The sequence below is a fragment of the Podarcis tiliguerta genome (assembly GCF_965153285.1).
Source record: "Podarcis tiliguerta genome assembly, chromosome: Z".
NCBI lineage: Eukaryota > Metazoa > Chordata > Lepidosauria > Squamata > Lacertidae > Podarcis > Podarcis tiliguerta.
Genome location: NC_139553.1, coordinates 15328806 through 15354222, shown reverse-complemented (window position 1 = coordinate 15354222; position 25417 = coordinate 15328806). Strand labels below are relative to the sequence as shown.

General features: G+C 44.5%; 1 protein-coding gene across 3 annotated transcripts in view; it reads left to right on the top strand.

The window, feature by feature from the left end:
• Positions 1-25417, top strand: part of ABL1 (ABL proto-oncogene 1, non-receptor tyrosine kinase) — a 125723-nt gene that overhangs the window by 88128 nt on the left and 12178 nt on the right. For all 3 annotated transcript variants that reach the window (XM_083423479.1, XM_083423480.1, XM_083423481.1), the window contains exons 4-7: positions 2470-2742; positions 14307-14391; positions 15478-15655; positions 23309-23493. In XM_083423479.1, coding sequence (XP_083279605.1) covers positions 2470-2742; positions 14307-14391; positions 15478-15655; positions 23309-23493 — 721 coding nt within the window. The remainder of the gene's footprint in view (positions 1-2469; positions 2743-14306; positions 14392-15477; positions 15656-23308; positions 23494-25417) is intronic.

The following is a 25417-nucleotide window of genomic DNA, read 5'->3' as shown; positions in this document are numbered from 1 at the left end:
AGCAGTTTAGTCATGCTGGCCACATGACTTGGAAAGCTGTTTGTGGACAAATGCCAGCTCCCTCAGCCTGAAGTGACATGAGCGCCACACCACATAGTCGCCTTCGACTGGACTTAACTGCCCAGGGGTCCATTACCTTTTACCCCAAGTGTTTTTGCCTGGCTGGGCTGTGTTCTTGAACTCTCCAGTTAAAGGATCAGAGAGCTTTGTAGCATGAAAGACAGATAGACAGATGGTCAAATATCCAGATTGGTTCAAAGGCAGCTTTCTTTTATTTCTTTTGCAAAATTTGGTATTGTAAAAAGAACAACAACAAAAACCCATCTCAAAGTGGTTTACAAAAGAATAGAAGAATAAAATTATTGGTAAAATAGATAATGATAATCAACCACAAGCTAAAAATCAGATTAAAACACATGTCAACATTCTACATATCTAGGCAGGCTTGTCTAAACCAAAATGTTTTGTAAGAGGTATTGAAAAGAGTATAGCGAAGACACCTGCCTGATGTCAACAGACAGGGTGTTCCAAAGTTGTGGTGCTGCCATGCTGAAAGATTGATTTCTTACTAATCCAAAAGCTTTCTCTGATGCAGCTTGCCCAGGATTGGGGCAGCACTGTTATAAAAAAGTGGGATCAGTTGAGAAGTGGGATCTGATGGGGGTCTAGACGGGAGAGATACTTCATTTCTTTAAACTTTTACATTTACTATTTGCAAAAGCCTGGTGGGGTGGGGGGAGGCCATGGAAAAAATGCACTCCAGTGTCATCTGCTTGGCTCAAAATCTTGGCACAACATTTTTGGGGCAGTCTCCTTTGTGGTCTGCCCAGTTTGCAAGCTCTGATATATATGCCAGGCTCATATATTGCTTATGGGATCGAATCTGGGCCTTAGAAGGGCTGTAGCTCATGGGTGGAGCATCTGTTTGCATCTGTGAAAGGTCCCAGGTTCAATCCCTGGTGTCTTCACATAGGGTTGGGATTGTTCCCTCCCTGAAACCCTGGCAAGTGTGGATAGTATTGAGCTAGATGAACCTATGGTCTGACTTGAAATAAGGCAGCTTTCTATTTTTTTCAAAATTATGAGAACTGGAATCTTACATACTTCTTAAAGGACTTTAGTTCACTGGTAGAGCATCTGCTTTGCATGCAGAAGGCTCCAAGTTCAGCCCCCAGCATCTCCAGGTAGAGCTGGGAATATTCCATGACTGAAATGCCAGAAGAGCTGCTGCCAGTCAGTGTAGACAAACCTGAGCTGGACTGACCCAATGATCCGACTCAGCATAAGGTAGTTTCCAGTGAATTTGCAGAGCAGCACATCTGACATCAATATGAAACAGAGCCTTCGGTATTATTGGCTCACTCCTGTGGAATGCTCTTCCAACAGAGAGATTCAAGCAGGCGCCTTCTATATTAACCTTCAAACGTTCACTGAAAACTTTCCTTATGCAGATAATTACAGGAAAACATTTTCCTATAATAGTTAGCTGGCAATCTGTTTTAATTTGTGGTTAGCTTTTATTATATTACAGTTGCTTGAAACCTCCCTGATGTTGCTGTTGCTTTTATTAAATTTCAACATGCAAATATTATTGTTTTTTAACAAAAGAATATTTATTTATTTTATTTACTGATAAATATATTTATATACTGCTAAGTCAGTATATTAATTGCCTGTATGATAAAAATATAAATATGTAGGAAAGCTTTTAGGAATAACTTAAGAGACTGCCTTATCCCTTATGCACCCCATATATTCTTGTGGTCTGCAAGTTCCAAAGCTCTCGGAAGACGTCTCTGCAGTAACTCTGAGCGTGCAGTAACCTTTAGTGTGGCTGCTCCTGTTCTGTGAAACAGCATTTCTGTCAAGAAATGACAGCGGCCCACTCTCTGTACTTCCTGGAAACATTTTTGTTCTGACAGGCTTTCACAGCTGGACAAAGGTGTCTTTTACCATGCATGTCCACTTCTTAGGGTTTTAGTCTTAAAAAAAAAAGTGTTCATCATTTGTGAGTTGTTAACTTTTTTATTATCTTAAACGTGAATCACCTTGATATGGTGGTTTGCAAGGTGATAAATAAATTAATTATGATAATAAGTTTTAATTGGATGATTTAATTTAGAGATTTAATTTGATGATTTTAATGTATTGGTTCATTTAACCTCTCATATTGTAATCTTTTCTAACCTTTTGATGATGTTTTATTATTACTATTACTATTACTATATTTTGATGCAATATTTGATGCAAATATATATTTTGGTTTAAGTTATTTTTAATATTGTATTAGTGCATATATTTTATCTGTGGTTGATATGACCATGGTGGTTGAAACAGCAATAATAAACTAGTAACTGTATAAATATGTACCATGTAAATGAATAAACATGCAATTTTTGTGTAAATCAGCAGCATAATAACAACATGGAGTTGTGGTGACTCTCTCTTCCTCTCTGCTTTTGCTCCCAGCTCTACGTGTCTTCGGAGAGCCGCTTCAACACTTTGGCTGAGCTGGTCCACCATCACTCTACCGTGGCAGATGGGCTGATCACCACTCTGCACTACCCGGCCCCCAAGCGCAACAAGCCCACGATCTATGGTGTGTCCCCCAACTACGACAAGTGGGAGATTGAACGCACGGACATCACCATGAAGCACAAACTTGGAGGGGGCCAGTATGGCGAGGTATACGAAGGCGTCTGGAAGAAGTATAACCTCACAGTGGCGGTGAAGACCTTAAAGGTAGGTACTGAAACCTTTTCTTATCCTCTCTCTTTCTACCACTCTTCTGTTTGGTAGCCACTGCCCTTTTAAAGAGGAAAACTTCACCACGCTTAGAAGGCCCCAAAAGGTACAGACTCCCCTAATGAAGAAGGGTTGCAGCATTTGGGACTTTTTAGTTTAGAGAAAAGGTGAGAAAGAGGTGACACGATGGAAGTTTATGAAACTATGCACGGCGTGGAGAAAGTGGTTACGGAGTAGTTTTTCTCCTTCTCTTATGATACCTGTGGGAATGCAATGCAGCTGAATGTTGAAAGATTCAGGACAAATAAAAGAAAGGACTTCTTCACACAGCAGAGCACAGTTAAACTATGGAACTCGCTCCCACAGGAAACAGTGAAGGCCACCAACCTGGATGGATTTAAAAGTTGATTAGACAAATTGGTGGAGGAGAGGGCTATGAGTGGCTGATCACCCTGATTGCTATGTTCCACCTCCACTGTCAGAAGGTTTGCACCTTCACTGTACTCTCTTTGGTGCGTGGAAGAAACATTTTTGTTTAGGCAGAGCCCTGATATGTAGAATGTTGACCTGTGTTTTATCTTCATGTTTATTTTAATTGCTTTCAAAGATTTAAAATAGTTTCTACACTCTACCTCCACTGTCAGAGGCAGCAGTATTCCTGGATACCAGTTTCTGGAAATAACAGGAGGGGAGAGTGCTCTTGTGCTCAGATCCTTCCTGCAAGTTTCCTCTGCAGGCATCTGGTTACCCAGTGTGAGAAGATGCTGGGCTAGTTGGGCCCTCTTTTTATGTTCTTAGGATTTGCATTTGAACTGCTGAGTTGTTTTCCCACCTCTGATTTGTACCCCTAGAGAAGCAAATTCCTCAAGTCGGCTTTGTGGATTCTTTTTTAAAAGCATATGCAGACAGTGACACCTAGTGTTCTAACCATGCAGATTATAAGATGCGGGGGGGGGGGGAGAGAAATGTTCCGTTTCTGATTGCTGCAGATATAGCCTCCATTAACAGATACATTGCGCTCCCTGGGCAGGTGTTTTACTTACTTTAAAAAAACAAAAAACAAAACTGTACTTTCATCCAGAAATCTCAGCGCTACCAGGAACAGTATTCTTCAGTCATCAAATGCAACTAGGTAAATAGGAATGTTTTCAAATTCCTCTCAAAAAAGTGAATGACAATGTGCACATCATGGGGAACGCCTTCCACAATCTATTAGTAGCAACAGCAGTATTTAATGTATATGTATCCTGCCTTTCTCTCAAATTAGGATTCATAGGAGCTTACAACATTAATAACGTATTTATAAAATATGAAACAATGAAAACAAATTAGTTAAAAACAATAAGTAATAATACATCAGAATGTATTGAGAGACAGCAATTAGAATCTAGCTTGCCTAGTGGTCAGCGTTGTCTGCTCCTTAGTTTTCAAAGCTCTGTCTGAACATCTGGTTGGCTGCTGAAAATTGGATGTTGGACTACATGGGCCATTGGCCTGATTCAGCATAAGCTATTCTTATGTTCTCTGCATCTGATGGAATGGGATCTGTTCTGCAAAGTGCTTCTTATGGTGTAATGAAAATGGTTAGTCTTTGGCTCAGTCTGTGCTATACATCTTAAGCAGTATCAGACCCCTCAGTCATGAAACCACCACCACTACCACTCTGAGCTTCTATGGGGAGCTGGAACCGCAGAACTTAACATCGGGGAGAGTCTGTAAGGAAGGTAGTGATCTCTCAGATATTTGGGGCAGGAGCTGTGTAACACACTTTATATGTTATTATCACTTATATATACATTTTTAGGAACATTTAACCCAAGTATATGTGAGGGGAATAGAGGGTTTCCTAACAACCTCACATAAACTATGCAAAGGAGGAGGTTGCAGCAGATTCTCCAGGTCTAGTATCTTCAGTTCAGATAAAGGAAAGGAATCTGAACACCCACAAGTCCTTTAGACCTGTTGGTCTGCAATGCCAAATGCCCACTGTATTTCAGCCCTTGACACAGTTCTGGATTGCAGAATTTAATCATGTGAGATATATGCCTCCACCACTATCCCAGTCATGCCATACTGCTTTGTAGCTTTTTTGGGTGGTGGAGGGCAGGCTTGCCATTTCCACGGGTAACTTCCCTCCTCTCGCAAACCACCTCTTCCCGCTCTGGGAAGCTGATTTCTCTTAGATGTTTCAGTTATGCATTCTATCGTAAAATCTCCCTGTTTTTCTGAGTTGAAAGCGGGTACTTTGCCACGCTCCGCCGCCAATTCCTAAACGCCAGATAAATACTTAATGAAGGATGACTGGAAGCTGGGACTAAAATAATATAAAGCGGCTTTTTCTTTCTCTCCCTCTCCCCCCTCTCTCTCTGTGCAGGGAGAGCTATCAGAGCACTCAGAGAAACTCTCCCCAAAAAGGTGCAGAGCCTGAAATTATGCATGGCTAAAAACACACTTGAAAGGCGGGCTCCTAATCCACCTTCCTTAAATCCGTCAATCTAGTCTTAGACTGCAGGATTAGGGCTCCTTCTTCAAAGGTGTGGAGAATGCCGGGTGGTGTTTTGTTTTTTGTTTTTTTTAAAAAAACACCTCATATCTGTCTTTAGACACCAGCAGGGGGAGACAGGCCCTTAGCGGTCTCTTTGCAGGGAGAACTCTTGAGAGGTATAATTTGTCTTCCAGAAAAAGAGTTTCCAAAGCACTTTGGGCATCCCTTCCCTCCGTCCCTCGCCGTGCCTGCCCCCGCAGCAAAGAAGATCGACACCTTAAAATAATAACGGGAAGGAGGCTGCCTTGGTAGTTTCAACGGACGTCGCTCATGATGAATTATTCCTGCTGCAGCCTATTTATTATCCTGCTTCAAAGTGGCTGGAAGCGACTCAGTGCGTCTTGGCAAAGTAGTTCCTACAGAGAGGAAAAACGAGGGCTGGGGGGACCCCGTCCAGTGCTTCGGTAATGTTGAGCTCCATAGGGCCATTAAGTAAGACTTCAATTAGCACATTGCATTTGGCAAAAGAGAAAGAGAGAGATCGAGATCAAGGATATTTGACAACCTGATTTGCCCAGAGCAGAATGGAAGGGAACCTCCTTCTGACAATCCTCAATTTAGAACCTAACTTATCTGACTTTGCAAAAGTTTCCCCAACTTCTGAGATTGCATTTCAGCCTTTAGGACTTGCCTACAATTGATTGAAACCGCCAGCCTACACCCAGAGATTTGGCTTGGGTTGTTTTCAAATTGATACAGCAACTCTTAGACTTCTTCATCTCTGTGGCCCCATGGTCATGTCAGCCTCAGAAGGGGAGAGTGCTCCTGTGCTCAGACACTGGTTGCTGGGACCTTCTGAATGCAAGGCCTGAGCTTTAAGCCTTTGATATTCCTCTTCTCTTCAAAGTAAAGTAAGATTCCAGTTCTTATGGTTATTAATAGAAGGAATTTAAGGGGGGGATGCCAGAGATTAAACCTGGATCTTCTGCATGCAAGTCGTAGTTATCTTGATTTTAGTAAGGCTTTTGACAAAGTCCTCCTGATATTCCTGTGAAGAAGCTGATAAAATGTGGACTGGATGAGATAAACGTTAGGTGGATTTTTAGCTGGTTGACTGACCAAATCCAAAGAGTACTCACTCATAGTTCCTCATCATCCTGGACAAAAGTGGCAAGTGGGGTGTCACAGGGTTCTGTCCTGGGCCCATTGTTGTTCAACCTCTTTATAAATGACTTGGAGGAAGGAATTGAGGGGGTGTTCATCTAATTTGCAGATGACACCAAGCTGGGAGGGGTAGGAAGTGCCACTGAAGAAAGAATCAGGATTCAAGATTACTTTAACTGATTGGAGAAGTGGCTCCAAACTAGAGAAATTAATTTCAGTAGGGACAAATGTCAGCTTCTGGGCTGGCAGGAAGATCCATCAATTTAAGACGGCAGACACCTGGTTTACTAGTAGTACATCTAAAAAGGACCTAGGGGTCTTAGTGGATCACAAGCTTAACATGAGTTAATGGTGTGATGCAGCAGCATAAAAAGCTAATGCTATTTTAGGCTGCATCAAGAGAAGTATCCAGATCAAGGGAAGTAATAGAATAACTTTATTCTGCTTTGGTCAGACCCCACCTGGAGTAATGTGTCCAGTTCTGGGCGCCACAATTTAAGAAGGATAATGACAAGCTAGAACATGTGCAGAGAAGGGCATCCAAGATGATCAAGCATTTGAGGCCAAAGGTTTACAATGTACCGCAGTCTGAGGCCAGAGGTTATTGATATTCTGCAACCTGAAAACATCAAAAACCTCTGGCCTCAGGTTGCAGAATATTTTGCCCCACAACCATTCCCTTTTTGCAGAGCTTTTGTTGCCTGCATCAAGACAAGCAAATCATCCCAGGCCTCTCCATTGTTTTAGCACACAAGAGCTTGATTTCTCTCCCCCCCCACCCCCCAGGTTTTCTGTGGTCCTACAGATCTGGCCAGGCGCTTGCTCCATTTCCTCTGATGATGTGATGTGATTGAATCTAGCAGCCTGACCCACCTGGGTGCCTCTGGAGGGTCATGTTTGAGACATCCATCCTGCAGCTGACGTTGGCCACGGCCTCTTTCCAGCCCCAGCCTTGTGGGAGGCTGAAGATCAGTCAGCCTGGAATCTTTTCATTCCCAATAGGCTTACAAACAAATTATTGCTACTGTCAGGCTTCCCCTGATATTTCATGCATGTTGTGGTCTTCCTGGAAGAGGAGAAAAATGAGGTGTACATCAAGGAGCTAAGACAGAGATTCTGGAAGAGGTTTTTCATTGCATCATAGAAGCAGAGGCAGTGTGGTGTAGTGGTTAGCATCTTTGACTAGGACCTGGGAGAGACCAGGGTTCAAATCCCCACTTGGCCATGAAACTCGCTGAGTGACCCTGGGCCAGTCACTTCCTCTCACCCTAGCCCTCCTCACAGGGTTGTTGCGGGGATTAAGCAAGGAGGGGGAGAACCATGTTCACCAGCATAAATGAAACAAACAAACATACATACATACAAACAAACATACAAACCAGGAAGTCAGAATTCCACAGCAAAGGATGAAAGGGAATAAGGATGGAGGAGAAACTCAATTCAGTTTGCATTTTAATTTGCACTTTCTGGAACCATGAACAAAACCAGGTGCAAGGTTTTTTCCTGAATTTGCACTTCTCTGAAATTTTCAGTGTGGTTGTCCAGAAAGGTAATGTTTACAAAAATGTGTATATTTGGGCAAAGTGTGCCTAACAATGTATACATGAGTGGAAATAGCATTTAGAACTTAATATATGTCCCAAATATCTGAGATATTGCCTCCTTTCTTACAGATCCTCAAGAGTGGTAAGATCAGTGGGGGGAGGGTCTTTTTGTAGTTTCACCTCCCTCAGAAATTGGGGGGAGGGTGGCAGCCCAGGGGAGGGCATTCCCTTGTAATAGCCCCTAAGTTGTGGAATTTCCTCCCCATAGTGGTGCATCTAGCACCTCCATTATACAGCTTTCCAAAGCACCTATTTACTCTGACTTTTTGACACCTGTGATGTGTGTTTTCAGGGCCCACCCCATTCCTGTGGTTGTAACCTGTTTTAAGTGTTCTGAATTATAAATTGTTGGGACCTGCTAGTGAGGCACAGGTAATAATAATAATAATAATAATAATAATAATAATAATAATAATAGTACTACAGTGGTACCTCGGGTTAAGAACTTAATTCGTTCTGGAGGTCTGTTCTTAATCTGAAACTCTTCTTAACCTGAGGTACCACTTTAGCTAATGGGGCCTCCTGCTGCCGCTGCGCCACCACTGCATGATTTCTGTTCTCATCCTGAAGCAAAGTTCTTAAGCCGAGGTACTATTTCTGGGTTAGTGGAGTCTGTAACCTGAAGCGTCTGTAACCTGAGGTACCACTGTAATAATAATACATAAATATAATAATCCAGCCATGAAAAAACCCCACCCGTCTCTTCATCTTCCATCAAGGCAAGCAAAAGGCATCATTGCAACAGCAACAACAAATCTTTATTACAGTCGAAGATCAGCATAAGGAGGGAGGGATATACCGTACTTTTCTGTGTATAAGACAATTTTTTAAATTCTAAAATAATGTTCAAAATCTGGGTTTGTCTTATACATGGATAGTATCTCCCCCCATTTTCTTAAATCAGAGTCCCCCAAAATAGGGTGCGTCTTATACATGGGGGTATCTTATAGATGGAAAAATACGGTAATCATTAAAAATCTTTAGTTTTTAAAAAAAAACTAAAAGGAGTTAAGACAGAAAGTATATATAAAAGTCTATAAGGATCCAGAAGAAGCTAAGAGAGTCTAAAAGAAGGATTAAGAACATTAGACAGGAGTGGAAGAGCGTAAAAGGTTAGTATATACAGTGGTATCTCTGGTTACATACTTAATTCATTCTGGAGGTCTGTTCTTAACCTGAAACTGTTCTTAACCTGAAGCACCACTTTAGCTAATGGGGCCTCCCGCTGCCGCCGCGCCGCCGGAGCATAATTTCTGTTCTCATCCTGAAGCAAAGTTCTTAACCCGAGGTAATATTTATGGGTTAGCAGAGTCTGTAACCTGAAGCTTATGTAACCTGAAGCATAAGTAACCCGAGGTACCCGTGTATAAGACTATAGCTATCAGTCTATAGAGCACTCTAATACAAGTTCTCATTATATCTAGTTTGTGGCACTAGTCATCATCCGACGAATTTTGAGCACTCCTGTGCAGAATCTGGCAACGTATGTTGTAGCAGGGTTGGTATCTGAAAGCAGCAGGGAAGTATAAAATTGTCCTGTGTGCCCTGGGTACTTATGCAGTAATGGTAAGATGAGGCTAGTACGAATGTCTCCGTAGTAAAGACTCTAGAGAAGCACATGCTCTGTTGTTTCTATTTGTCCAGAGTCACAGGGGCATTGTCTCTAGGCATTATTGCAATTCAAGAGCATATTCTGGGCAAGCAGAAGCACTTAGGGAAGGACTAGGAGGGATGTGGCCTGGGAAGAGTCCTAAGGGCCAGATAGAGAAGGCTGGAGGGCCACATTCCTGAAGTTCCCCATTCCTTGTAAGCTGTTGCAACTCACTGTGAGACCAGCTTGTAATGACAATGAGGATGGTAATAGGAAAAATATTGCAAAATGCTAATATTTGACTCTAAAATGCCATGGAAATGTGGAGAGCTGAACTTAAAACTAAGGGGTGAGGTGAGTGAATCCAGGAGAAACAAAAATTGATAGATTTGCCCAGCTCTAGAAGAGAAGCTGCATTGTGGGGCTCATGAGAGCTGGACTCTGTTCTGTGGGTTCTCAGTCGGTAGCCTCATGCAGATTCCTTTCACACCCTCTCTCCATAAGAAAATAAATGGCTTATTAAGTAAACAGAATGTAGAAGGACAGGAAATCACAGCATGGGGTAACTCTGTCTCTTGACCACCACTCCCAGGCTCAAAGGCTATAAAGCCAACCTGGATTGTGAACCTTTATTTAGCATGCCTAGCCAACATGTCTCCAGAATTCTGAAGAAGATTCTTGAGGACAAGAAACTTGTTTAGAAGCTAAGATTCTTCACAGCCAGCACTAACCACTAGGTTTCTCGGCTGTGTGATTTATAGCCAGACTTATTTTTTACCCTTCGCCTTACCGTTCAGACATCATCCTTGCTTACTTTTTATTAGCCCGGTTTCTGTTGGCTAGGTAGAGGAAGTCACCTGCCAGCTGCCAGTCAAACTAATTGGAAGCAAATACATGGATGGGGTGAAAATGCTGAACAGCAAAATGAGCACTGAGCCAGATTTTAAGAACATAAGACGGCCTGCCAGCTGAATCGTTCCAAAGGCTCATCTAGTACAGCATACTGTCCTCACAGTGGTCAACCAGATACCTCGAACAGAAGCCTGTAACCGGGACCTGAGTGCAATGGTAGCACTCTCCCCACTTGTGATTCCTAGCAGCTGGGAACAGGAATATCTTTAGTCCTCAGGGCTGGCCAGATACATTTAAGCACCTCTAGCAGAAAAACTCTCACACCAAATTAGAGTTGGTACAGTGTGGTGATTAGAGTACCAGACTAGGACTTGGGAGACCAGGGTTCAAATCACCCACTTGGCCATGAAGCACACTGGGTGTGACCTTGGGCCAGTCACTGTCTCTCAGCCTAACTTTCCTCACGTGGTCGTGGGGATTAAATGGGGGGGGGGGGGCTACTATGTACACCACCCTGAGCTCTTTGGGGAAGAAGGTGAGGTATAAATGCAGGGATGTACCAAAAAATTTCTCGAAGCATGAGTTTGATCAAACTGCGGGAGGCAGTGGAAGACAGGAGTGCCTGGCGTGCTCTGGTCCATGGGGTCACGAAGAGTCGGACATGACTAAACAACAACAACTAAAAAATTAATCTGTGCAAGCCCCATTGAAAAAAGTGGAGGCCACAATCTAGTGTAGCTCTCATTCATTTTAGTAGCCCCTGTGCAGGAGAAATTCCAGCAAGCAGGTGGCATTGGGCTGGATCACCCCTTTTCCTAGCATCTGAAATCCCAAGGTTTCTTCTCTGTTTCACAGTGGTGCTGCCTCTGTGCCATTTTCCCACCTCCCAGTATCCCCTTCTGCCATTTTCTGCCTTATCCCCCATCAATGTTTTGTTTTCCTGCCCAGAAAGAAAGAAGCCCAGGGACAGAGAACAGCATTGTCTGTAAAGGCACAGCCTCCTCCCAGCCGTGCTTTGTAAATGACCTTCTGGCCACCCAAGCTTCTGTTTATCTTGGACTCTACGCCCCGCTGAGCAGGAACCGTACCTTCCTCACTCCAGAGTGAGGCCAAGCCGAGATGGCTTTCTGCTAATAACATCATAACATACATAATTTTAACTGTGGCGGTGGAAGACACTGCGGGGAAAAAGAGAGAGGCAGTGGCTTTTAAAATGCAAAACTTTTTCTCCATGGTTCGGGTTCCATTGCAAACTCTGAGGGGGGGGGGGAATTCTGTGGCAGAAGCTCTTCTAGACTTGTATAGTTGGAATCGGACCCCTTCAATGCAGGAATCACAGCTAAAGAATTCTGCTTGTGCTGTTAGCCACGGTTTCCAGAGAGGCAATGTGCCACTGAGTTTTAGTGGCTGGAGACAAGCAATTAGGGAGCAAATCGAATACTGGACTAGATGGAATTTTGGTTGAAGCCAATGAGGCCCCTCTTAATACTTCTTAATACTTTTTAAAGCATCTCCAGATCAGGAAGGCAGTGTATGTAGTTCTCCACATTTAATCTCCACAATAGCCCTGTGTGGTTGGGAGATGATGACTGGCAAGTGGTCATCCAGAGAACTTCATGGTCGAGTGGGAGATTGAAATCCTGGTTTCCCAATTCCTAGTCTTACACTCTAACCACTACACCACACTGGGTTTTCCTCATTTTGTATTTGTAGATTATATGTGACAGTAAAAGTGAACTTGTTGACATCCCCCCATGTCACCCTCTCAACTCCCATGAGGTTCAGTAACCATCATGGTTGGGGATGATGGGAGTTGAAGTCCACTGATGTCTGGAAGGATGGTTGGAACACGGGTCCAGTGACATCTGGAGGGATGATGGGAGCTGGAATCTAGAGGACTAGAGATTTCTCCACTCTGGTATATGCCTCTGAACTTTTTTAGCTACTGATACATCTTCTCTCTGCGAATATTGACTACCTAATCAAGCCTTAAGTGTCATGTCTCACACAAGATGCAGGAAGCAAGGAGGGAAAAGATTATTAATGTGGGGACGGCAGCAGTTTATGGAATTTATCTGTGTTATGCATAATTCCATGGAAAGAGAACAAGGAAGGGGATCCTTTTCCCTCCATGATATTAAAACTTGGGGTCACCTGGGGAAGTTGTTTGTCAGTAGATCTGGACAGGCAAAAGTGTGTCTTTTTATATAATACTTCATTAACTCATCAAGGTGTGCTAATGGAAACTAGTTTTGATGGCTTTGAACACTGACTAAACAAATTCATTGGGGAGGTCTGTTGGCAGCTTAATAGGTTAACAGACCCTCCACATTCAGGTGTGGCCTGAAGCAAGTCCTGAGGGCCCGATAGAGAGGCCTGGGGGCCATATTTGGCCTCTGGACTTGCGGTTCCCCACAGGGGATCAGCCAGGAGCCCACAGATTGATTCTTGACTTACTCCAAATTCCAGTTAACCCAGCCACCACCACCCCTGGCTCAGCATGTAAATTAGCCCCTCTGATATTTCAGAGGAAGGTGACGGTTTCTGAAGTTGCATCGATTTCCACATTGCTCAGCCATTCTCTGGATGGTACCTGTGTGGCCTTTTCAAAACAAATAAAGGGAGAGTTTAATCTGGATATAGGGAATAAAATTGTCTCCTGGAACTGCAGTAACCCAACACCAGCAAAATATAAAATAAAAGAGCTTCAAGCAAAATATAGGGTGGTATCAATGCACTTGTTCCATTAGCAAAGATTTGCGCTCACACAATGGAATTCCTCCCCCCCTTGTCCACCCCATGCATGCCCTGCACCCTCCCCAAACTGCTCCTGAGGATTGGAGAAACCCCCAGATTTAAGGGGCAGTTGTGAGGAAGAGAGAGATGGAAAGTACAGTGTCGCAGTGCATGCTGGTCAGTAATCATACAGTCCAAAGTTGGAGTTAACTCTTTATTAGCAAAAACATGATCTCCACAGACATTGCGGAGTGTCAAGGCTAATGAGCGTAGTGGCCAATTTCTGGTGGGTCTTATTCCATGGAATCAGTTGCTGAGACTGAAGGTCCCCACCTCCCGACAGCTATCTATGTCTCCTTCTCTCCAGGGCTATTTCCAAGCAATCAGATACTGCGCCTGCATACAGCCAATCTCTCCTCTCTTTTCATACCTTTCATTGTTCTGGAAGACTGGGGGGGGGGGGGAGGTGAGCGTGTCACAGCAGGAGGGGGAGACACCCATGACTTTTCACCAGCCTGACTCATCTCTGCATATTGACCTCCCTCCTCCCACTTGCCAGATTCAGATTCAGCTTCCGATTCTTAACTTCTCTCTGCCACAAACACTCCCAACTCACTAAGCCCAGTTACTTCTTCAGATTACGACACCTCTTCCTTGCAGTCTTCTCCCTCTGACCACTCATTGTCATCCCATAACCACTCCCTGGGCTTTAAGCCTTCTTCCCTTGGGGGTTCCCCAGCTGGTTCCTCCCTCCATTCCTCTGTGTCCAACCAGACCATGATATAGAGTTGTGTAAAAATAAATCCATGCACAGACAAGGATTGGATACAGCCAATTGTTGCACTGAGGGGCAGGCCTGAGGCCAGAGGTTTTTGATGTTCTGCAGCCTGAGGCCAGAGGTTATCAATATTATGTAATGTAAGGCCAGAGGTTATTAATGCTCCACAGCCTGAGACCAGAGGTTATCAATTTTCTGCAACCTGAGGCTAGAGGTTATCGATATTCCACAGCCTGAGACCCGAGGTTATTATTGTTCATGCAACTGTAATTTCCAGTGATTCCATTATCTAGACCATGTGCTGAAATCATTCTCTCTCTCCCTGTGCTCCCCTTACCTCTTTTCCTGCAGGAGGACACTATGGAGGTAGAAGAATTCTTGAAAGAAGCAGCGGTAATGAAGGAGATCAAGCATCCAAACTTGGTGCAATTACTGGGTAAGTGTCAGAAATACCAAGCAGGGCGACTCAAACCAAAGCCTTGCGCAGCAATACAGGACATTAAAGAGAAGATAAACCACTTAGCCACACCAAGGCTTCACAGAGAGACATTTCAATTCACTGGCAGGAGCTGGCAATTAATTTTTTTAAAAGTTGAACTGAGTTAGGTTTGTGCGTCTGTGTGTGTTTAAATCTTCATACTTGTATTTAATATATAAAAGGCCAGAAAGCTTAGACATCTTTAACCAGCTTCTGGAGGAAACTTTGTCTTCTCTTACCATAGTAAGTTGTTTTATTTCAAGTCAGAGCTTTGAACCATCTAACTCAGTATTGTCCACACTGACTTGCAGCATCTCTCCAGGATTTCAGGTAGGGAGACTCTCCCAGCCGTACCTGGAGATGCTGGGAATTGAACCCTGAGACCTTTTGCATGGAAATCAGATGCTGTGGTCCCTTCCTCATAGGAGTGCAGCACCTCTAGCTTAAAAATCATTCATCCTAGTCATAGGAAGCTGCCTTACACAGTCAGACCTTTGGTCCATCTAGTTAAGTATTGTCTGCATTGGCTGGCAGCAGCTCATCAGGGTTTCAGACAGTAGGTCTCTCCTAGCCAGTGTGGTGTGGTAGTTAGTGTTAATCTAGGACCACGGAGACCAGTATTCATATTGCCACACAACCATGAAGCTCACTGAGTAACTATAGGGCTAGTCACTGCTTCTCAGCCTAACCCACCTTGGTTTGTTGTGGGCATTAAATGAAAGGGGGTGGGGGAAGAATCATAAGCACCACCTTGAGCTCCTTTCAGAAAATTAAGGGTTCCCTAGGAAAAGGGATTGATTGTTAAATCACACTGAGAACTGTAGTTTTGGGAGGCCAATAGGGGTCTCAGCACCCTTAACAAGCCACAATTCTTTGTGGGAGAGGTTTGCAGTGGTATCATAATGCTTTAAATGCATAGTGTGAAGATGGCCCGACAATGGATACAACCCAGAATTAATACTGCAAATCATAAATTATTTTTTTCTTTCTTTAGCAGGATTTATTTTTTAAAATCTAATTTGTTCATTTTTAAATGTTTCATAGGCGTATGCACACGGGAGCCTCCGTTTTACATCATCACCGAGTTCATGACATATGGAAACCTCTTGGATTACCTGCGGGACTGCAACAGGCAGGAGGTGAACGCTGTTGTGCTCCTCTACATGGCCACCCAGATCTCCTCTGCTATGGAGTACCTAGAGAAGAAGAATTTCATCCACAGGTAGGAAAACTTTGTGCTGCTATTCAGAATAGTGCTATGATTTGCTTGCTTGTTTGTTTCCTGTTGAAAGAGCCCAGGTCTGCAAATGGATCCACAATTTAAAAAGAAAAACATTATAGAGCAGTTAAAACATACTTTAAAAAATGGTGGCAGTGACAGCCACTAACTTGGATTTCTTTAAAAGAGTGATTAGACAGATTCATGATGGATAAATAAGGCTATCAAACAGCTCCACTGTAAAAGGCTCTTGTTTGCTGGGAAGTACAAGTAGGCAGAGTTTGGTAGCGCTCAGGCTGTGCTTGTTAGCTTCCCACTGGGGCATCTGGTTGGCGACTGTGAAGACGGGGTTGTACTATGTGAGCCTTTGGCCTGATCCAGCAGGACTCTGCTTCTCTTCTTACAGAAGAAAATGGAACCACCCCCCCTTCCACCACTAGCCTGCTACAGAGGCTGTTAATACAATATTTCACAGACAGAGCGATGCAGCTTTACAGTAGCACATTAATGTTGTGTGCTGTGTCTTGGAACACGCAGGCACTCCTTGGGGAATCACGTCTTGCTTCTGGATTATTTTTCCTGCCAAGGGTATGTTGCATCCCTGCACAGCTTAGCAGCTGGCAAACCCAGACCTTCAGCTATTTTGGGGGTGGTGATGCTGCACACTCAACCCTGCAACTGTGTATAATGTGAACCTGAGCAAGAGTTCACTTTGCAGCAGAGAAAGTGGGGGAGATTTCAATCTTTCCCATACCAGCTGTTTCCCTCTACCCTAAAAAATTCCTCTCACAGCTCTTCTCCCCACCCCCAGGAGTGTTACAGATCCACCTTTGCCTGAAACCCTGGGAAGCCACTGCCATTGTAAATGATACTGAGCTAGATGGAGCAATGGTTTGACTCGGTATAAGGAAATTTCATGTGTTCCTATATAAGCCAGCGCTTTCTTCACAACCATGAGCCCTGGAATTCTTAGGGGAAGGCCAATAGTTCAGTGGTGGAATTTATTGCCTTGCAAGCCGAAGGTCCCAGGTTCAATTTCTGTCATCTCCAGATGGGACTTGGAGAGAGACCCCTGGCTGAAACCCTGGAGAACATTGGGCAGTCATTGTGGACAATACTCTGCTAGATAAACCCACGGTCTGATTCAGCATGCAAGAGCTTCCTATATTTTTAGCATAATGGCATTACAGTACTGGACCAAATAGATTCTGAGATGGTGTGTGAGGGTCCTGGCTTAAACTGCATGCAGCCCCTGCCTTTAATTGGCAGGCCACCACTTTCTGATCCCCAAGGGCTCCCCTTGGCACAAAGGGAAGCTTACTTCTGCTGCTTTTGTTGTATCTCCTATCCCATATCTTAATCATAAAATTGAGAGAGGGCTAGATAACCCAATGCTGTCACAAAAACATGGGATCAGGCCAGTGGCCCATCTAGTCCAGCCTCCTGTTCTCACAGTGGCCATTTGGGAAACCCTCAAGCCCATTATGGAAAACCCACGAGCAGGACCTGAGTGCAAAAGCTCTCCCACACCCTGTGGTTTCCAGCTGCTGGCATTCAGAAACATTGCTGCATCCAACTGTGGTGGCAGAGCATACACATCATGGCTGGCAGCCAATGAAAACCCTCACCTCCTTGCCCCTGTGTGGTCATAACCCCCAGGATGCCCTTGTCCCTTCCATCACTCCTGCCTTTTAGTCTTTCTCAGTCCTGATGTGGTGTACCAGTGTTTCTACCTCCTCTGTGATTTTACAATAAAACCTCATGATGAAACCTTCCTTCCTAATCACCACAGCTCTTTGTGCAAAATGAGCTCTTCCCCATTCTTCCTTCTTTCCTTCCTTCCCCTGAGCCAGTAAATTGCTCATAATGACACCCCTTTTCTCTCCCCACCCCAAACCATCATTCGCCGCTTTACAGTTACTGGAGTTCTCAGAAAGACTCTTTCTCTGTGTCTCTCCCCGCCCCCCACCCCCCACCTTTTCAACACACCTTCCACCCTCCTCTCTCCTTGTCATCTTGTGCTTTTTAGTGATTCCTTTCTCCTCCCGCTATTGTCTGGATTGTGTGCCTCTCCCGCTTCTCTCCATTAAGCATCTTTGCCATTCTTGCTGTCTGGAGGATTTTGACCTTTCAGTGTGCTGCAATTATTGCTAGCACTTTACATTCTTTGTCTGGGGAAATGGCCTCTGAGCAATCTAATAGCTGGTGGGTGACTTGATCAACTTTTGGGGGGTATTGTCAGTGTCTGTCTTGAAAGTAACTTGGGCTGAGCTTGGTGCCGTGTGGGAGGTCTCTATTTCCTTTCCGGGATGCTTCCTCTGTGACTTAGGAATGTTGACATGCTGGAAACAACCCCAGTCACTGAGCAGGGGGCAATCTGCAAATGGGACATTTGTACATCTCTTTCTCCACCCCACAGGGAAACGTGCACACCCACACCCACCAGAGTACATTTGAAAATGATTACAGTACTTCCAAACCACTCAGAAAACTTCAATTTGGTGCATGTGTAATCAAAGACTAGAATGTAGATCATTTGCAGTGCATAGTCATTAAATTCACCTCACAATAAAGGGTAGTATTTATAGCAAATAATGCATGTGAGGCCCTTCCATTTGGGGAAGAGGTAGAGCATCTGTTGTGCATTCAGAAGGTCCCAGGTTCAACCCCCAATGGCATCTTCAGGTGGGAGAGACTCCCATCTAGCTCAATATTACCCATAAGGTAAAGGTAAAGAATCCCTGGATGGTTAACCCAAGCCAAAGGAGACTATAGGGTGTAGTGCTCATCTTTCTTTTCAGGCGGAGGGAGCTGGCGTTTGTCCACAGACAGCTTTCCTTTATTGCCTATACTGACTGGCAGCAACTCTCCAGTGTTTCAGGCAGGGAGTCTTTCCCAGCCCTACTTGGAGAAACCACTAGGGTTGAAGCTGAGACATTCTGCGTGCAAAGCAAATGCTCTGTTTCCAAGGTACAACCTTTCCCCCTTTTAATTTTTCAGATGTCAATGTACATTATTCCACTTATTTCAACGTGTGATGAGCCAGCCTTGCTAGTTTGGGTGTGTTTGTGCATGTATGCTGTTTATTGTAGTAAGTGGATCCTGGACAATGCCTACCATCATGGCACTAGTGTTCCCCACCCCCGACCATCTCAGACACTATTTATTTATTTATTTAATTCATTTATTGCATTTACATCCCCCCTTTTTTCCAGGAGCTCAAGTGGAACCACATGGTTCTCCCTCTCCTTGTTTAATCCCAACAACACTGTGAGAATGAGTGGTTGGCCCAAGGTCACCCAGTGAGCTTCATGGCTGAGTGGGGATTCGAACCTTGGTCTCTCAGATCCTAGTCCAGCACTAACCACTACACCACACTTGCCCTTTATGTCTGTTTTGCATGACTTTCCAGGTTGTGCCTGGCTCAGGAGCCCTTTTTGCCTCACCTTTCTGTTGGTTAAGAGAGAGAACTTGAGGAAGTGCACCGCTACTCACTCTCTCTCTCTCTCTCTCTCTCTCACACACACACACACACACACGTCGAGGTCACCTGCGTTTCATCAGAGTAGTGATCTTTCCTACACAATTAGCATGCCCACCAAAGGTTGCCCACCTGCTTCCCCTGTAACAAGCTTGATGATCCCACACTGAAATGCTGACCGTTTATCCCTAAGACACAAGCTTTTCTTCTGCTGTATCTAAAGGCTCATCCAGGCACCTCCATCTCTGATAATGGCACCACCAGTGTCTCATAGAATTGTAGAATTGGAAGGGACTCAAAGGGCAATCTAGTCCAATCCCTCAGTGCAGGAATCACAGCCAAAGAATCTGGCTGCAGATTATGGGAGTTGTAGTCCAACAACATTTAGAGCTCAAAGTGCCTCCCACCAACCTTATCCAATCACTCCCCACTCCAAACACAGACTCTCCCCCTCCCAACCTAATGCTTACTGTCTCAACTGGTTCAATTTGCTCCATGCTGGGATCCTCATCTCCGGTCTAACCCTTCCTGCAAAGGGAACTTTTCTTCTTTTTTAGAGGAAGAAAAAAATTCAAGTATCATTCTCTGTCTCATTCCTTCTGTACTCTTGGGCACTTTGTTCTGCACTGTCAGTGACCCCAGATCGCAGGAGCAGGCGGGAAAAGTGTCTTGCTTCCCGTTCTCTTCTCTTCTATGCAAACGGCTCACCCCCACAGGCTCCCAGTCCCTTCAAGGGGGTGCTGTCGCTGTCCTCCTCAGTGGATTTCAGATGCATGTTGGTGACCTCACTGAATGACTGGAGTCGGCGGGAAATGACGGTCGCTAATGACAAGGTGCTTTTCTCCCCTTTATGTGCCGTGTTGACGGCATTCTCGCTGACGAGAACAGGACATGTCGGCAACGGTGTGTGACAAATTAATGTGCCCTTTCAGTATGGCGCTCTCTCATTGAACAAGGAGCTCTTCTGTGGCTCTGCCTGTGACTTTGCAAAGTTCACAAGTCACTGGGAAAGTGGTTCATGTATCTTTCACGTAGGGAAAGAGTTGCGCAGTTGGATTGATTTCCAATTTAGCTTGGTGTTGGGTGGAAACAATTTATTCAGCCTCATCGAACATAAGAAGAGCCATGCTGGATCAGGCCAATGGCCCATCTAATCCAGCATCCTGTTTTCACAGTAGCCACCCAGATGCCCTAGTGGTAGACCTTCAAGCAGGACCTAAGCCCAAGAGCAGCTCTCCCCTCCTGTGGTTTCCAGCAACTGGTATTCAGAACCATTGCTGCCTCTGACTTTGGAGACAGAGTTATTATGGCTAGTAACCCTTGATAGGCTTTTTCTCCTCCTCGGATTTGTCTGCTTTAAAGCCATCTAAGTTGGTGAATATAATCCCCTCTTGTGGCACTGAGTTCCACAATTAAATACATGCTGCACGAAGAATGACTTTCTTTTAAATGTCCTAAATCCACCAACATTCAGCTTCATTGGATGACCATGAGTTCAAGTATTAGGAGAGAGGGAGAATCCCCCCCCCCCATCCACTGTCTCCACGCCACACATAATTTAACAAGCTTCCATCATGTCACCTGTTCCTTGCCTTTTCTCTAAACTAAAAAGCCTCCAACACTGCAACCTTTTTTCATAGAGGAGTCACTCTACCCTTTTGGTCATTTTGGTTCCATTTTCTGAAACTTCCAGCTCTATTTTATACTTTTTGAGGTGAACTCTCTTCCATTGTTTTATGAAGGAGCTGAAAATTTGCACGGAAACAATTCCTCCATTATCTCTTGTGTGTTATGGCTTCTACACCCTTCATTGAGGTTGTTACTTACTCCCCACTCCACAAACTCCAGATGCAGTGGCTCCTAAACCTTTTCAGGCCACTGCCCCTTGGTTCCACAAACTAATCCCTAGTGCCCCATACCTTACCCTACCCTGTACAAATCATTATTCAGAATAGCAGTTTTCATGACCCACTGAGGAAGATAATAGCACAAAAAAGTTCAAAACTGTAATCATTAACTGCACATTTGTTCGGTTACAACTACTCAGTTTAATTCAACAAAATGAATGCACTTGATTCTGTGAAGCCAGCTTTTCAAACACCTCCATTTACACCCTCCTGCTACCCCCTTGCTTCTTAGGGCCCCCAGGTAATCCTGCCCACTTTGAGAAGGACTGTTGTAATGTTTGCTTTTTCATCACCAGGTAGATGTGTGTTACCAATAAATTCGGCTCCTTGGCCCAATTAAAATGATTGGTGAAGGGTTGTAGCTTAATGGCAGAGCATCTGCTTTGTATGCAGAAGGTCCCAGCTTCAACCCTCAGTGGTGTCTCTAGATAGAGCTGGGAATATCCCCTCCTGAACTTCTGGAGAGCATTGACAATACTGAGATAGATGTACCTATAAGCTGATTCAAACCAGCTTCTTGTTTAAATCTCTTTTTCCAGAATCATGAAAATTAGATTTTTTTTTATTTTAAGAGAACAGGACCAATTTCTCAGGTACAGAGCATCTGCTTTGCATGCAGAAGGTCCCAGCTTCAGTCCCCAGTGGCACCTCCAGATATTGCTGGGATGGTCCCACACCTGAAACCCTGGAGAGAAACTGCCAGCCAGGGTGGGCTATACTGAGCTAGATGAACCAGTGGTCTGACGCAGGATAATAAGGCAACTTCCTATGTTCCTCGGAAGTATCTATTGCTCAGCAATAGAACATCTGCTTTTCATGCAGAAGGCTCAAGGTTCAATCTATGGCATAACCCTGGGGGCACTTCTAAGAAGGCCCTGTCCTTGGTAGTTACCTGCCTCATTTCATTCAACAGTGGCACTTGGAGCCAAGGTGTTCTTCAAAGTTCTGGTTGGAGAGAAAGGCACTCTATCGTGTAGCTAGTCCCAAGCTGGTTTTAAAAATATTATTATTATTATTATTATTATTATTATTATTATTATTATTTCAACTTATACACTGCACTTTACCCGGAGGTCTCAGGGCAGTTCACAACAAGACCACAACACAGAAAATCAAACCAAAAGCAGTAACCTAATAACACCCCCCCCAAAAAAATCCACATTCTAAAAGGTTGTAAAGCGTACAAAAAAATCAACATTCTAAATGGTGCAAAGTGTAAAACCAACACTTCAAACTGGGCCCAAACAGATATTGTGCAAAGACCTTTTAAAATTTCCTCAGGCTCTGTAGTTTATAAGTCACCCTGATGATACATTGTAAGGGCAGGGTATAAATCCAAATAAATAAATCGTCTGCCATTATTGATTCCCCCCCCCCTTCCCTCTCACTGAGGGAGTCCTAATGAGCTTCAGAGGAAGTACAGGAGTTGCAGAACACTGTTTGAAAATGACTGTTCTAGATCTCCTTTCATTCTTGGCCTCTGCTGGGGAAAATACTTTCCTCGAGGTTGCTTAGTCTGGTGTTCCTTCAAAAGGAAGCTTTAAAAAGTTTCAGTTCTCTGCTAGCATCAGAGCCGTTGGTTGAAAGGAAGCAAATCGGCTGGGAGAAGGTAAACTTGGAGCAGTGACCAAGTGGTGAGCAGAGAGTTCAATCCTGCTAGCTGCAGGGGTCTGCTTTGCCAGGGAAGATGCACACAGCAGGATTGAACCCCTCCCACCCATTCTTGGTGTCACCAGGTGACATCAGCTCAAGGACAGTTGGGTGTGTTTTTGCAGAGAAATGGCCTTGTGGGCCAAACTGGGCTCCCTGGCAGGCCAGAGGATCCGCATCCCTGAGGCATATCCCTGATTTTGCTAGTGGGGTACAGTGGGAATATTTGAAGCTCCCTGCAGCAAACAGCCACCACCACCAAATTGTAGATGGCAGCAAAGAAGCCACAGCTATCACTGCCATCCTACTCTTACATTCAGTTGGTAGAGCATGACTCTTCATGTGGGACTCTTCATCTCAGGGTTGTGGTTTCGAGTCCCACGTTTGGCAAAAAAATCCTGCATTGCAGGGTGCTGGACTAGATGACCCTCGTGGTCCCTTCCAACTCTGTCAGCATCAACACTTGAAATGTGTTTGTGTAAATTTAATGGAGCAGCCTCTGGTTGCGTGAACTGACTCTTAATGAAAAGCAGTGAGTGCATAATGGAACAGAAGTTGTATCTGTGGTGAAATCTAGAGAGAGATTTCATAGCCCATCTTCCATCACTGCTGCCACAGGGACCTGGCTGCCCGGAACTGCCTCGTTGGGGAGAACCACCTGGTGAAGGTGGCCGATTTTGGTTTGAGCCGGCTGATGACTGGTGACACCTACACAGCTCACGCCGGTGCCAAGTTCCCCATCAAGTGGACTGCGCCAGAAAGTCTCGCCTACAACAAGTTCTCCATCAAATCTGACGTCTGGGGTAAGAGCTATGTAGTGTGCCTGTGGTGTTCTGTTGTACATGTAAATTATATTGTGTTTGTATATATGTAATAATTTTAGATTAATAAAGTGATATGTGGTACATGCATATTAGGTAAATTGAGGGAAGCATTAGGTTGGGAGGCGGGGGGAAGTGTGCTTGGAATAGTGAGAGTGAACAGGAAGAACAGAAGCCCTGCTGGATCAGGCCAATGGCCCATCTGGCTCAACATCCTGTTCTCATGGTTGCCAACAGCGAATGGATAAGCGTTTGAATATTGGAGAGACAGTTTGGGATCTAAATGTTGTTGGACTACAATGCCCATCATCCTCAGCAGGCTTAGCCAATGGTCAGGGATGATGGGAGATGTAGTCTAGCAACATCCTTGGACCCCCCAAGGGTGAAGAACACTGGTTCTGACAGACAGTCCAGGGCACTTGGACTCGGGAGTTGGATGTGGAGAGAATGACTGGATGTGGATGGGGTAACTACATTGGTTGTAACCAATTTTTGCATGATGGTTTCTGAGATCAAGGGAACAGGTCTTTGTTTGTGCTTGGATGCTACCAGAAACCATTTTGAATCAAGATGACAGGCTGAACCTTTCAAAACTGCAGTGATACCAGCCACTGATTTCAAAACTGCCTGGACTCCCATCATAGCTGTAGAAAAATCCAGTTTTCCAAGGTGGATAATATGCCTGCATCTGTGGAGGCTGTGGGTTGTTGTTTTTTTTAACATCACATTTTCTCCTCAATCTCCCAAATGCTGGAGGACCGAGATGTTAACAAAAGAAATGGCTGGACTAGAACAGTCCCTGGTTGTTTCCCATGTAATGCATTGTGACACCTCTCAATACACAAGACGGCAGTGGACTTCCCTTCATGTTAAGAGAGAGAGGGGTGGCTGAAGTAATTACATACAGGTTGCTGAGCTGATGACAAGAGGCTCTGCCTTGCCTAGGGGAATCTCAAGTACCTTTAAAGCACATTTGGAACATATCCCCACCCCCCAGCACCAAAGAATCCTGGGAAGTGTAGCTGGTCAAAGATGCTGGGTAAACTTCAGTTCCCATAATTCTTTGAGGAGGAAAATGTGCTTCAAATCTATGGTGTGTACACAGCTTTCATTTCCTAGGTGGGTTGCAATGCTTGAGGATTTCGTTCAGTCTCCCATCTTTAAGCAGACCAACCTGATTACTGATACATGTATCACATTATCCTTCCTTTGGGAAAAAGCCATAGCTCAGTGGCAGAGCATCTATCTTGCATGCAGAATTCACAGGTTCAGTCCCCAATGGTATCTCCAAGTAAAGCTGGGAATATCCCCTGCCTGAAACCCTGGAGAGCCACTTCCTGTCCGTGTAGATAGAACTGAGCTAGATGAAACAACGATCAGTATAATGCAGCATCCCATGTTCCTGCTTAAATTGGCCTTTTATTTAGAACTATGAGGACTAGAATCTTGCTTTGTTTCTAGGAGAAGGACTGTAGCTCAGTGACAGAACATTTGCTTTGCATGCAGAAGGTCCCAGCTTCAATTCTCAGCATCTCTGGCTAGGGCTGGAAATGTACACTCTCTGAAACCCCTGGAGAGTAGCTGCCTGTCAGTGTAGACAAGACTGCACTAGGTGGACCAGTGGTCTGATTCACTTTACTTGTGTTTTACTTCCATTCTTGGAGGAAGTATGCCTCTGAATACCATTTGCTGGGAATCACAGGTGGGAAAAGCACTGTTGTGCTGCTTGCAGACTTCCCTTTGGGGCATCTGTTTGGCCACTGAGGGAACAGAACACAGGACTAGATGGGCCCCTTTTGGCCTGATCCAGCAGCCAGGCTCTTCTTATGCTCTTAGGATAGAAGCGAGAAAGGAGGTCAGAGGGCTTTTTTGGAGTGGGTTAGAGAAGGTGAAGGAGAGCTATTTG